The sequence below is a fragment of the Tetrao urogallus genome (genome assembly GCF_951394365.1).
Source record: "Tetrao urogallus genome assembly, chromosome: 4".
NCBI lineage: Eukaryota > Metazoa > Chordata > Aves > Galliformes > Phasianidae > Tetrao > Tetrao urogallus.
The window spans coordinates 66,111,945-66,126,395 of record NC_136817.1 but is presented as its reverse complement, the minus strand read 5'-3'; the positions used below and the strand labels follow the sequence as shown (position 1 = coordinate 66,126,395).

At 41.8% G+C, this 14,451-nt stretch overlaps 1 protein-coding gene across 1 annotated transcript in view; it reads left to right on the top strand.

Annotated features, from left to right (window-relative positions):
- EIF2AK3 (eukaryotic translation initiation factor 2 alpha kinase 3) overlaps positions 1 to 14,451 on the top strand; it is a gene marked incomplete at both ends in the record, with an annotated part of 40,031 nt that overhangs the window by 2,036 nt on the left and 23,544 nt on the right. Inside the window, one exon of the mRNA XM_079534407.1 lies at positions 3,620 to 3,749. Coding sequence (XP_079390533.1) covers positions 3,620 to 3,749 — 130 coding nt within the window. The remainder of the gene's footprint in view (positions 1 to 3,619; positions 3,750 to 14,451) is intronic.

Sequence of the window (14,451 nt, the reverse complement as noted above, 5' to 3'; positions counted from 1 at the left end):
GTGTGTTTGAGGGGGAAGCATTTTTGGATGGTTTTTCATGTTGGAAAGTGAAATCTGACAATATAGTGTTAGTGCAGTCTATTGGCTGCTGCAGTTGGATATATCTGTATGCACAGTTATAAGCTTTTGTCTTAGTCCTTTTGCTGGCCACCTGTAAGGACCTAGCAGGGATTTTCTCCTCCTCCATTACCTGGTGCGTAAGGTGCTGTGGAGCTGTAGCTAGAGAACAAGGTGAAAGTACAGGAAGTGTATTTTCACTGACGTTTGTTAGTCAGGAGGCTGGTTGATGTGTGCTAGAATCAAGAATACTGCTGTTTCAGATTGGATATTAGGAAAAAATTCTTCTCAGAGTGGTAATGCATTGGCACAGGCTGCCCAGGGAGGTGATGGAGTCGTCATTGCTGGAGATGTTCAAGAAATGAGGAGATGTGCTACTGAGAAACATGGTTGTGGGCAGGGGGATGGGCTGGGGTTGCATTAGATGATCTTGGAGGTCTGTTCCAACCTTAATGACTCCCTAATCCTGTTTCAACTTCATGCCAATGACTGGATACTCTTAACTGCAATCAGCGGCGGCTTGCAGAAAGATTAATAAAACTCAGTCATTTTAACCTAGGATAAAACTTCGTTTTCTTAACCATGTGCTATCTGTGAGTATTTGGCATTGTATGCTACAGTAAGCTTCAGCACAGTGAGGTGACAGAAAGGAAGTGCTTGCCTGTTTCTAAGCTGAGTGAAGCAGTCTCTTGAAGTAGCCACCTAACTGATGTTGTCAGACTGTTAACCTACTGCTTGATCAGAACAGCTGGAAGTTGGGGAAAAATCTTTTTTTCTTGTCACCACTACTTGCTTTTAGTACTCAAAGCAACAAGCAATGGAATCTCACAGAGATAAATCTGGAAAATCTGCCAGTGAGAAAGTATATAACACAAGTATCAGTGTAGACAGGGCACATGTAGATGAACTAGGAGCACTAAACCAAGGGACGGGATATTAACTCACTGGAGTTGATCAGAGATGGAGAGGACAGCACTTAGATTTTAACATATAGAAAAATGCAATAACTAAGGATTTTATTACAAGAGCTAGGAATTGTTAGTGTGTTTTTTGTGACGTGCAGGAATGCTGTTGGAAATCGAGGTGAAGATGGGACCAGAGATAGAGATGGGTTGGTCCTGGTCCTGTCTCATCACAGTGTTTGTTTGGCAGGTGGAGTTTGGGAAATAAAGTCCACTTGCCAACTGTTAACTGATGGAGCAAATAAAGAGTGCTGCAGCATCCAGAAAGTGTTGGGGGCTTTTAGGGTATGTGGGATATGCTGTAGCCGTTGATTGAAGTAGCTTAATCAAAGAGAATGTGCTGTTGGGGCAGAAGTTCCCTCTGAAGGCTTGTTTTTTGTTTGTTTTTTTTAAATACTTTCATTTTTAATGGGCTGAACTTAAAACTTAGGTGCAGTTTCATTATGATTTATCTGAGATTTATGGTGTAGGTACACATTCAAGGACTGCCACGTTGGGTGGCAAGGCTTCAATAATGAGGGCTCTTGGTGGAAGGCTGATATTTACATCTGGTGAGAAAAGATCATATGAAAAGACACAGGCATAAAATACTCCTTACTTAGGGTTAATGGAAGTGGGAAGAATTAGATAAAGAAAAATAAGCTGGGAAGGGGGCAGATCACCCTGTGATGTTAGAATCTGCCTTTTCTACCTGCTGAGCTTATCTCCACTCCAGCTTTTCTTCCATAACCAACTTCTCAGCTGACCAATGTAAAATTGAAATAGAACCACTTGGAATAATATTTTTATGCAGTGCCAGAGAGCTTCAGACGAATTGTTTTCCAGTAGAACGTTCAGATTCTATTCAGTGTGTGTCCAAGGCCTTTAAGGCACATGTTTACAGTGCTTGAGAACAGTCTCCTGCAGTCCGGTTTATTATTAACCCAATCTTGATTTCTGCATGGTTGTAATAATTATGTGTACTTGGTTTATACAAACACACATATTCCACTGTTCAAATATTTGCACATCTGACACTTTTCTTTAAGAAGATTATGGAAGAATGTGTTGCTTGGCTGCCTTATGAAATAAGGGCTGCAATTATTTTTGCTGCAGGTTGAAGATGTACTTAGTTGCTCCTATACTCACCTGTACGAGCATTTCCACCCCCTCCTACCCACGTTCCAATCTGTCTGTCAGGCTTACTTGCACAGTTGCTCATTCTCATTGAGACCAATGTCTATGAAGAGTCCTCCTGGGTCACTGAATCCCTCTGCCCTCAGTACACGCTGTCTGTAAAGAGATCAGACCCCACTCCCACTGCCTTTGAAAGTCGGTCAGCTTGCAGCGAGCCAAAACTGCCTAACATCCCTGGCTTTTTCTGGTCAGAGCGCAACAAGTTTCAAGGAAGTAAAAAGGCAGTTCAGAATTGCTTCAGCAGTGTTCTATCTCTGGGCATTCTCTACCTGTGAATTCTGTTGGTGTGTGTATGTATTTGGTTTGGTTTTAGTTGATGCTTGAATTCTGGCCCGATCAGGATGGCTTGTTCTAATTGCACTACAACCTAGGAGAATCAATAAGCTTCAGGCACTGTAGAAACCAGCAGCTCACTTGCTGTTGCCATGCATTTCCAGATAGGCTACTTAAAGCTTAAGTGGCGTAAGTCAATTTGCTTGCTTTGTTGTCTGTAGTGGCTGGAGATTTCTAGCATCATGTTTGTCTTGAGTGAGACTTCTTTGTTTTAGGATGCATAAATCTCCCCCAGGATTTCCTTGTTTCATCCAGAAGTACTGAAAACTTAGTTGTGGCTTAACTTTTTATTCGACATACTGATTTACTTGGTTTATTATTACTGATTTTGTTTGATTTTAAAGGATGAAGAAAGGTTGAGGGAACTGGGCTTGTTTAGCTTGGAAAAGAGCTCTGGGGAGACCTCATTGTGTCCTTCTAGTACTTTAAGGGAGCTTATGAACAGGAGGGGGAACGGCTCTTTACGAGGATGGATAGTGATAGGACAAGGGGGAATGGTTTTAAACTGAGACAGGGCAGGTTTAGGTCAGATATTAGGAGGAAGTTTTTCACACAGAGGCTGGTGATGCACTGGAACAGGTTGCCCAAGGAGGCTGTGGATGCCCCATCCCTGGAGGCATCCAAGACTAGGCTGGATGTGGGTCTGGGCAGCCTGGTCTGCTGGTTGGTGACCCTGCACATAGCAGGGGGTTGGAACTGGATGAGCTTTGTTGTCCTTTTCAACCCAGGCCATTCTAGGATTCTTTGACATGTTAAAGTTCTCTGTGAAATCAATTGGATCTATACGGTTCATAACTACTTTAAACGATGCCATCCTGTATTGTTGTGGTATCACATGCATGTTGAACCAAGAAATCATCTATCTCCCTTGGGAATGAACTCTGAGAGTGTCTTATAGCATATAAATTAGTTTGATACTCAGCAACAGGATTATATTTTCTCTTCTTGTTGGTCGGGGTAGAACAAAATGCTGTTTTGTGGCACATGTCAGCATAGATTTATACTTAATGCAGTGGGGTTCCAACTTTAGAAAACTTCTGATTTCAGCTACCTGTTGCTGAGATTTTGACTCTGGATGTTTCCACTTGCAGATCTTTAGTAATTATCAGCACTTTGGATGGGCGAATTGCTGCGCTGGATCCTGAGAATAGTGGAAGAAAACAATGGGACCTGGATGTGGGATCAGGTTCTCTGGTGTCATCCAGCCTCAGTAAACCAGAGGTAAGGCTTGATCTTTCTCCTGACTGTCTTCTGAAACAGCATTGTCAGTGATGAATTGAATGCCATTTCTTCTATATCTAATATCTATTAAATAATGCAGCAAAACTAGTATGGACAAAGTTTGACAGCTGGTCTCAAACTTATTTTTGTGAGGCTTACATCATGTTGCTGTTTCAAACTTGAGTGGGTCCTACTATTGGCAGGGTTGGTAACTATCAAGCGAGATGATGTAACTGGGTTTGGGAATTGTGTGCTGTTGCTGACTGGAAACAAGTTACTTGAAATTTGAATGGAACAGAAAGATCATCTGCTTTGTGTTACTGGAGTATGTTTTGGCAAGTCCTGTCACTTTTTTTCTTTCCTCTCAACAAAAGCAAAAGTCCTTGTGACTTAACAAATGAACAAAAGATTGTTTCTTATACTAGATAAGCAGGCTGCCTATGAAATAGAATGTATTAGCAATGAAATAGAATGTATTAGTGATGAAATGGAGCACTGAAGGTCACGCTGAAGGACTTAGTGGGGGAGGGTTGCATCATTTTTTGCAGATAAGCTGTAACAAGGAAATTTAGGGAGTTAAATATCTTGATTGGTGCCATTTCCTCCATCAGTGGTTGTATTTCCACTGGTTTTAAATTCATTTAAGCTAGAAATTAGGAGAAGTTTTCTTGCTTTTTTCTTCCTACATTGACAGAATGATCTGTGATTTGATACTGAGCTCTCCTAGAATTAGGAGGAGTAAAAACACCAACTGTGAAGTGGTTTGTGGTGCTGACAAAATGCTTGGTCCTTCACTGTCACAGATGGTTGAAGTTGATAACCGGTCCTATACCATACTTCTACATGATGAACAGCAAAGAATGAAAATTGAATGATGGTTATTCAGTCTGCATGAGTGTGGTTGCTTGTGGCTCCCCTTTACATCTACATGACCTCTGTTGAAAGGTTTGGTTTGATGCTGTGGGTGAGAGCTGGTAGTTGAAGGGTGAGAGCTGATAATAAGCAGCTCAGACTGACTGCAAAACTGAAGTGAATGTTGACCCATGTTCCCTTGTTTCTGAGAGACTTGTATTTCCAGATGCAATCTTTTGATGCTTGTTCAGATATATTTTTGTATTTATATTCTTTTGTAAAAGAAACACTGTGGGAAAGAAGAACTTTTTCAAACTTTTCTACAGTAGAACTGAAAAGAATATGAAGGCTAAATGAGCTTGGTAAGGAAAGTGTCCAGTAGGAACTGTCATCCTTCACAGATATCTTTTGTACTAGGAACTTGAAATATTGGCCTGATACCAGTTGCTGTGAACAGTTTCAGATTAGGAGCAGAAATAGAACCACCACGTATAAAACAAACATTTGTAATCTATACAAAGAAAATAATTTTTCATTACAAACTAAGACACGAGCCCAGGTTCAAGATATTCAGATACCAAGAATTCTGGCATGTAGTACTGGATGAGTCTTCTTACAAATCTCCATTTTTGTTTCTAAACTGGTTGGAGTTTTGATCTTACAGTGTGGTGTGACTTTAGAAACTGAAGGTTGATGCCTGAACAGCAGGAATTGTACTTTGTTCATGCACTGTTTAGTTCATTTGTCTGACTGCAAGTTAGTAAGTTATGGGAATCCCTAAATTACAGTTTGAATGTTATGTATATGGGAAATGTTCTGAGAGGCTTTCAAACTGTTTCATTTCTACATCTGTGGCCAAAGGCACCGATGGCTTTTGGCAATTAACGTGGAGAGGTAACTGATAAAAGTAAAAGTAAGTAACGGTTCATTCTGACCTTTTAGAAGCTGTTAAGAATTATGAATGTAGGCCTTTTAGAACAGCCTTTGTTGAGACATAAAGCTTATCAAAAACTTAAGTAATGAGCATTCCAAGTTAACTACATTAAAATGTCTCGGTATTTAAACACCAGTATTCAGCTGAAAGATTTCATAGTGAATTTAGGGACTATTTGAAGTTGGCTTCGTTAGTGTTGTTGGGCCATCTGTATTTTGAGTCAGCATATTAAATTCCCCAGGCTCTCACTGTTTGTCTTCTCTCCACTTTGGTGTTTCTGTTCTGTGTGGGCACGTGGCATTTTACCCCAAGTAATTACTTTTTCTTTCTCTTCCAGCATTTTTGAGGTATAAAGTTCTCTCTGCTTACAACCAGAATATTATCTTCCACATAAACTAGCATAATTATGTACGTTGTTTATCTACACCTTGCTAGGAATGGCAGGTGGCAAATTCCTTCTGCATTACATTTGGAGTGTTACTGTGTTCCTTCAGAATGAGGAGTGTGTGCTGCTGTGTCTGGGTTCTTTTTTACTCTTGTAAAACTTGCATCGATTTTGGGTGAGAGTGCAATCAATTTCAAGTCCTGGTGCCAAAGTATCAAATCCATTTCTAAATGTGCTTTAAGAGACATGAAGAATTCAATCTTTAATTGTTTAATAAAACTGCAGTTACTGCCTTTGCTTGCTTGCAAAGTGTTAACTTGTCTATTTGGAGCTTGTGTGTTAATTAGGAAAGCAAGAGAGTAAGATTTCAAATGTTCCAGCAGCTCTGTCAAACACTTCAGATCTTGAAACTACTTCTTAAGATGCTGACAAAAAGAGTTGTTCATCATTTGTCGTGTGAACAGATCAATTAAAAAGGAAAGTCTGCTGAACTACTGATTGTTTGTCTGGGTAACTAAAATAGTAAAATTCTTTGTTTCAAAGCTCCAGTGTACACAACCATGGTCAGTGTGCCAATGCTGAAAATGTATGAGATTGCATTTCAGCCTTGTGCATCAAAACTTCAGCTGCTGTTAAAATGAAAAGCCATTCTCTCCAAGCTGCGTGTAGCATGGTCAATATTTATCGTTACCTGCACGTGAAGACTGCCTGCAGAAGTTCAGGGTGAGGTCACTGAAGCTTACCTTTTCCACAAGTGAACTTAATTTGAATGAAAAACATTTACTCTTTAAATTTAAACTTTTTATTGAATGCACCATCTGTAGTTAGAACACATTTTGGAGAGTCGACCTGTTAAAATTAGAGCTGCCTCTCAAGCAGTGGAAGTGGTTTATAACACACTGTTATGAGACTGTTGTCATGTACTAACAAGGGCGATGTGTTCTCTTATTTGCATAGCTTCATACTGAATTGCTTAATGGCATTCTGTCTCTTTCATGTATTCTCTGTTACACAAGGAGAATTAATGTAAGCTTGGCAGCACATTCAAATGACCAGCCAGCAGAGGTGAGCATGACAAAGGGAGGCTGGAGAACGGGTGACAGGAGGCAGTCTAAAAGGTAGATCATCTGTAGAGATACTGCTGTGGAAAAGCTGGTGGCTTTTCTCCTGGTATAAGAAAGAGAAAAAGCAAGTAGCATGCTCCATTGTGGTGCTGTGACAGTAACAGTTTAAAGATTCATGACTCTTTTTTTTCTTTGCTGTCAGGAATACTGCAGGGAGTTCAGCCCGGCAGAGTGGCACCAATTGTATTTTCAGTGGTCCAGGTAGAGGGTATATGGGAATGTACTCAATAAAAGTAACTGCCCTGGTCATAATTCTGTTGCTATGGACTCATCCCCAAGTAAGAACTGCATTTATTTTTTTTTTTTATTGGAGAGATTTGAGACTATGGAACAAAAAGCATTTGAGGCCATGGATGTGACATTGTAGGAGCCATAATAAGCATGCCACCATACACTGGAAAAATGGAGGTTTGTATATTATAGCAAAATTCACCTACACCCTTATCACTCTAAAAGTTCATAATGTAGCCACACCAAACAAGATTTGCTACCAATTCAAGGAACTGTGAGATCTTTTTTTGGTCATAAGTGCCAGAGTTTTTTTGTTTGTTTGTTTTTGCAGTATAGCCTGGGATTTCCTTCAGAGAAATGCAAAGATGCAAAAATGTTTTACTCTGAAGTCAGCACGAATCTATTTGTATTGTATGCAAAGTGGGTCTATAGATATCTTCAGCAGTTTGTTCCTTTTTTCTCCTTTGGAGTACAAGGCTGCTGCTTAGAGCAGGCAGTTGTGAAACAATTTCAAGGTCTCCAAATCTCTGCTAGTAACAACATTTAATATGCAGTATAAATGTTTTGGGGTTTGTTTGTTTGTTTTTTTGCTTTAACTGTGTTATAAACATGTAGAATTCTCAGTGCTTTGGTTCTCTAAAAGATAAGGAATGGGAATTTCTGCTGCAAAGCCAGTCACTTTCAGGCGCTAACTGCCTGGACTTGCTGCACATTGGATAAAGCATCTGCTTCACCCAGTCCTGGACAGAGAGGGATCTGAGTTATCCTGAGTTATCCTGGGTTGTTTTGGGAACACGGGCGAAGATTCAGCCTCACTCCTCCTTTGGCCTCTTACAGAAGAAATTGCCAAACCCTCAGTGCAGCAGGTCAGGGCAAGATGAGAGGTCAGCGTGCCCTCTGGGGTCCTGGCTTTTGATTTGTGGGTTCTCTTCTGTGTGCCCTCACAGAGGTTGGGAGTGGGTGAATAATTTGACTGTCTCTTTGAAAGAGAAATCTTGTGACATCAGCTGCAGGAAAATCACACCCATCGCTTACAGCATCCCTGCAGCAGCATTTTATTAACCTGATTTAAAATGAGGTTTTTTGTTTGGCCCGTCGCTTTCTAGTTTAGTTAGTTTTTAATTAAGTCACTTTCTGTAAATATCATCCAATGGGAAGCTGAGATGTGTTTTTTGGGTATGGGTGGGGAATACTTCACTGTCAGTCATGCAGTCAAGCTTGTTTGAGTGCTTTCACTTCAAGGGTTATTATAGCAGCTTTTGACTACAGTGTTGAATATTCCGAATTTCTATCAAACCTGTACAAATCTTCCCTGTTGCTCCTAGCAGTCACTGGGTAAAATAAAAGGAGATACGATCCAATCTACACGAGCACTGAGAAAATGGCTGTCTCGGCTCTCGCTTTTTGCCTTACAAGCAAGTTGTTCTGCCTGGCTCACTAGGGTTAATGTTAACTTTTAATGTATTCGTGCATCTTAAAACATCTGGCACAGGACACGTCAGCAACAGAGGCAATCTGTTCTGCTTGGCACTTGGCTTTCTGCACAATTCAGGCTGCTTGCAGGAGCAAATGCTGTGCAGCAAGGTCTGTCTGCCATCCGCAGAGAAGAAGTTGGTCTTATGCTTCAGAGTGTGTGCGAAACTCTCAAAAGCAGAACTTTACTCTGGAAGGGGAAGAATAAAAATGTTTAAAATTTCTAGTGGTGTTGCAAAATTATTTTCCAGCTGTTCTATGCTGTAACCAGGTGCAAAGCCCCAGATTGCCACTCAGTTCAAGTAGACAGAGTGCGTAAAATGATTGACTTGTTACTGAGGCACGTAACTTGGAGGAATCCTATTTCCTGACAGGTAAAGTGATATACTTGTAATTGTCTGGAAATGCATATTAGTAGAGCTCCTCATGACCTGTAGTTCTTCCTTATTTTTTGTATACTGCTGGGGTAGATGCAGGACCACCAAATGCTTCTGTTGCTGGAGATGTCATTCCTCTGGAGGAAGGCATAAGCCAGTTCTCCATTATACATCTTGCCTGTAATAGAAATGGAATTAAACTATCCTGAATGAAACACAAGATGTGGGGATTGATAACGACAGTGTTGTTGAGGGTTAGAGGTGGTTGGTTTATAACTGAATATTGTGTGGTAAGAGGTCCTATGTCAGGTTATCAGCTGCCATCTCTATTCCTCTGCAGGGGAAGGAAATGTGATCCTACACTGCTTGAGGGCACAGAGAGATATTAGAGTCTTAAATGGTCCTGGAAAAGCTCATAATGAATGAGAAGCGAGTGTCCAGAATTGTACTTCAAAGGAAGATAAATTCTAATTGCAATTGAGACAGAAAAGGCTTATTAGGGCTATCAAGGGGAGTGGAGCCTGTGTTTTACAAGAAGAGAATAGATGTGACTGCTCTTTAACTACACAGATGTATTATGATTACTGATGACCCAGACATTTCTTTTTATTTTGCTGGCAACATGCAAGGTGCATTTGGCAGTAAAGCAGTGAATGCCTTGCAGCCTTGCTGCCTGTTGCTGAGTGTAGTCTTTGCTGGTTTCTGGGTGAAATTAAAATGATAATTCTCCTGGCAGTCATTTTTCTAATATTTAGTGGACAAAATTTCATTAGCAAAAGACAAATTGTTTTTAAGTATCTGCACGGCTAGAAGTTGTGCTGTTGTAGGAACTTGTTAAGGGGAATTGCTGATTGACACTTGAGCAAAATTAGGGATTAATGTGCTGCAGCAGCATGTGTTTTGGTTGGGTGACAAGTAGATCTGTTGCTTAGAAGAGTGGCCTTGTGCTGTTTTGATAAATACATCCTCAAATACAATAATCTAAGTTTAATGACTTATGCAATTAAAGAAAAAAAGGGCTTCCTATAACAGCAGCTTGGTGGCTTTTTTGCTGACACTTGAAGTAGTTAGCACTGATGAAGCTCTGATAAAGTGCTGACATGTGTCTCTAACTTGTGCTGTAACAATGTCTGAGGGGGAGGGGGTGCAACTGTTCCAGGGCATGTGGGGAGCTGAAATAACGAGGTGTTATGGCTGGTGTGATATCAGAGCACTCAGCCCTAATTCTCACAATGCTCTTCCTTGAGCACTGCCAGCAAAGTTTTCCCTGACAGTCACTCAGGCAGGGTTAATGGTTATGGCCAACTTTCATCTGTTATGCTGACAGGCGTGGTCAAAATGTATTGCAGCAAATCTTGAAAAGGTCCTTTATCATCATCTTGCTGTCTGTGTTTAGTTATCTTTGTAGTAGCCTTTAATTTAATTACATATGGTACACTGCATGTTTTGTATTGGTTGTTAAGCAGCTCCAGTGTTCTCTGTTTTGAAATGGGTTGGCTCTAGTGATGCCTAGGCAAACACTCATTTCAGAACAGCATGAATGACTTGGGTACTTGGAACCTAGCTGTCCAAAAAGCAACAAAGTGATTGATTCTGCCCTACACTGCTTTTGAACTTCTGGCCTGTAACTTTATCTGTAAAAGGAAGTGCTTGTTTCAAGCGTTAAACATTTCAGACAGTTCAGCAAATCATTCCTTTAACAGCACAGCTGCTGCTATCCCATTTCCAAAATTTCATCTGGACTTTACCCTCCATGCACAGGTAACTTTGTTAATCTTTCAAGATCCCTGCATGTTTCATGCTTTCTGTCCTCTAACTTCACTACAACCTTTGTGTTCTTGAAGAAAGAGGATGCATTTGCAATTTTCGTTGTTCTCCTTTATTGGGATCTCTTTTCTCATAGGAATTGCTCTGTGACTCAGTCTTCCCCTAACCTTGGGACTTTGTGTCCTTATCTAAGAGACCACCCTGTCCAGGCAGGACCAGGGAAGAAGCACAGCCAGCCTGGCAGAGATCAGCTTAAATCCTGGACTGCTGAAGTGATGTGGGTCATGTTACTGCTCATCTCTTAAGTGAAGCATCTTGCTTAGCTTCTTACTGATGCTATAAGAGCCCATTAGTGATAGGACAAGGGGGAATGGTTTTAAACTGAGACAGGGAAGGTTTAGGTTAGATATTAGGATGTTAGATTCACACAGAGGGTGGTGACACACTGGAACAGGTTGCCCAAGGAGGCTGTGGATGCCCATCCCTGGAGGCATTCAAGGCCAGGCTGGATGTGGGTCTGGGCAGCCTGGTCTGCTGGTTGGTGACCCTGCACATAGCAGGGGGTTGGAACTGGATGAGCATTGTGGTCCTTTTTAACCCAGGCCATTCTATGATAGTCCTGCCTGCTGAAGAGGAGTTAAAACATCTTCAGACATCCCAGTATTGTAACAATACCAATTTTGACATAGTAACTAATGACCTTCCATACAGTGCCTGCTTCTCTAGGTGAAAGGTTTGGCATAATCTTCATTTTCCTCACTGACCTTTTCCTCTACATGCTGTTGGTTTCAGTGACCTCAGGGGGTAGACTCAGTAGCAGCAGCTCCAGAGTGCTTTAGAAAGGACCACTCTGAACTTCCAGAATGCTATTCAAGTCTTCTTTTTTTTTTTTTTTTTTTTTAAACAAAACTTAGTGGTAAAGAGAGGGGGATGGAATAATGTCAAAATAAAATCTTTCTTAAAGTACTGTGCGTTTTTTTTTATTATTATTATTATTAAGGAGAACAGTTTTTTTAAAAGTCTGTTACCATGGCAGCAAAGCAGGCTGGCATCTCTGCAGTCAAAATCCCAAGCCTTGTTTGACTGTGATTAAAGTAACAGTGGTATTTTAGTTTGCTGCTCTTCAGAAGAGGGATCTGATTGCACAACACAGTGTTGGAGAACTGATCTCTTTTGAAGCCAAGGCAGTCTAGTTAACATGCTGCAGTTCCTGTTTCACTGCATGGCTGCTCAAGGGAGGGCAGAGGACAGAGTAGCACTAATTCTTTTAATGGCTAACTTGAGCCAAATGCAATACTGTACCCCGGTGCTGGCAAGGAATGTTTTAATTCTCAAGCTGCTCTGCTGCTGTCATATATTACTGTTAGCGCTGCTCCAGTGTAGGAAGCAGTTTTGTAAGCTGCAAGGGTCCTGACACTCAAATCAGGTTTTAAGATCTGAAGTGTAGAATTATGCTGGAGATACCAAACACAGCCATTTAATAAAGTTCATAGAATCACAGAATTGTAGGGGTTGGAAGGGGCCTCCAGAGATCATCGAGTCCAACCCCCCTGCCAAAGCAGGTTCCCTACACCAGGTCGCACAGGTAGGCATCCAGGCAGGTCTTGAACATCTCCAGAGAAGGAGACTCCACCACCTCCCTGGGCAGCCTGTTCCAGTGCTCCGTCACCTCACTGTAAAGAAGTTCTTGCGCACGTTTGTGCGGAACTTCCTATGCTGCAGTTTCCAGCCGTTTCCCCTTGTCCTGTCTCCACTCACCACTGAAAACAGTCTGGCCTCGCCATTCTGCCCCCCACACCTTAGATATTTATAGACCTGGATCAGGTCCCCTCTCAGTCTTCTCTTCTCAAGGCTGAACAGACCCAGTTCACTCAGCCTTTCCTCATAGGAGAGATGCTCCAGGCCCTTCACCATCTTCGTGGCCCTGCGCTGGACTCTTTCCAAGAGATCCTTGTCTTTTTTGTACTGGGGAGCCCAGAACTGGACGCAGTACTCCAGATGAGGCCTCACCAGGGCAGAGTAGAGGGGGAGGATCACCTCCCTCGACCTGCTGGACACGCTCTTTTTAATGCACCCCAGTAAGCCATTGGCCTTTTTGGCTACAAGGGCACACTGCTGGCTCATGGCCAACCTGTCGTCCACCAGGACACCCAGGTCCCTTTCCGCAGAGCTCCCCTCCAGCAGCTCATCCCCCAACCTGTACTGGTGCATGGAATTATTCCTCCCCAGATGCAAGACTCTACACTTGCTTTTGTTAAACCTCATCCGGTTTTTTTCTGCCCAGCTCTCCAGCCTATCCAGGTCTTGCTGAATGGCAGCACAGCCTTCAGGCGTGTCAGCCAATCCTCCCAACTTCGTATCATCAGCAAACTTGCTGAGGTTGAAGTTGTTGGAAGTATGTTGTAGATGTTGCTTTGAGGAAAGAGGAGGGGGAAAAAAAAAGGAGTTTCCAAACAGTTTTGCTACTATTCATCTAGGCACAGGCTTATAGCATTGCTTCTGCTCTGTGGCTGTACTCTGCACTAATCATATGTGAAACACAGGACCTTGAAAGTTAAGTCCATGTCTTGGTCCAATCTTTTCTAACCAATGGAAGATGAAACAGACACTATCAGGTAGTGGAGTATAAGACATGGTGGAGAAAGAAGAAAAAAATGTATTAAAACTACTTTCGTATGGATCTTACTATGGGCAGGAGCAGAGGAGCAGATTTGGACATTTCATTAATCCTGTGAACTCCTGTTTCTGGGTGAACCACAGTTATAAAAGTCATCCTGAGGTTTTAAAATCACATATGCTCACTAATCCTATGCAAAGCTGGTGTGCCTTTTCACTGTATCACAATCTTACTGAGATGAAACCTACTTCCTCAACTACTCTGATATGCTGCTTGGGCATAGGCTGCCTTCTTCAGAGCAGGAAGGTCTTATGATGCCTCCCCACACTGCAGCAGCAAATACTGATATATCAGAGCTCAGATGCAACCTTTCTCAGTGCACTGGTCTTGAAGATGTTTTCAGTGTGTATGCTATTTAACAGAAATAGGATGCTGTTAGGAGCAGGTACATACTTTGCAAACAGCTGCTATGCAGAAATAGGTAACTCTTCTAAGAAAGTGTGAAGAAAAGTGTGTCCTTATTCTGGCTGGTCCCTTCACAACAGTGTATTTCTGTTTGAATAGAGTTTGCCTGTTAGTAATGCTGTTGTCTTTGTGTAACCTGTGCTGCAGCAACCAGCAGGGACTCTGAAGGGAAATTGTGCATCAGCCATCCTGAAACCCAGGCTGAGGAGCAGAAATGAGCTTTCCTATTGGAAGAAAGAAATAAACCAGTGTATCTGTGCAGATACCTCCTAGCATGTGTATTGAAAAGATGGTTAATAAATCAGTTCCAGACAAACCTGAGCTAGGTGCATTGTAAGGCCATGCCCTGCGTGAGACCTAAAAAACTGTAGAAGCTTAGTATAGAGGTAACCTTACTGTACATGCTTGCAGTTTCTTTTTATACATGGAATGTGAAGCGATTGCTTTTTCTTTCCCTGATTGGAGTAGCTGCTTCTT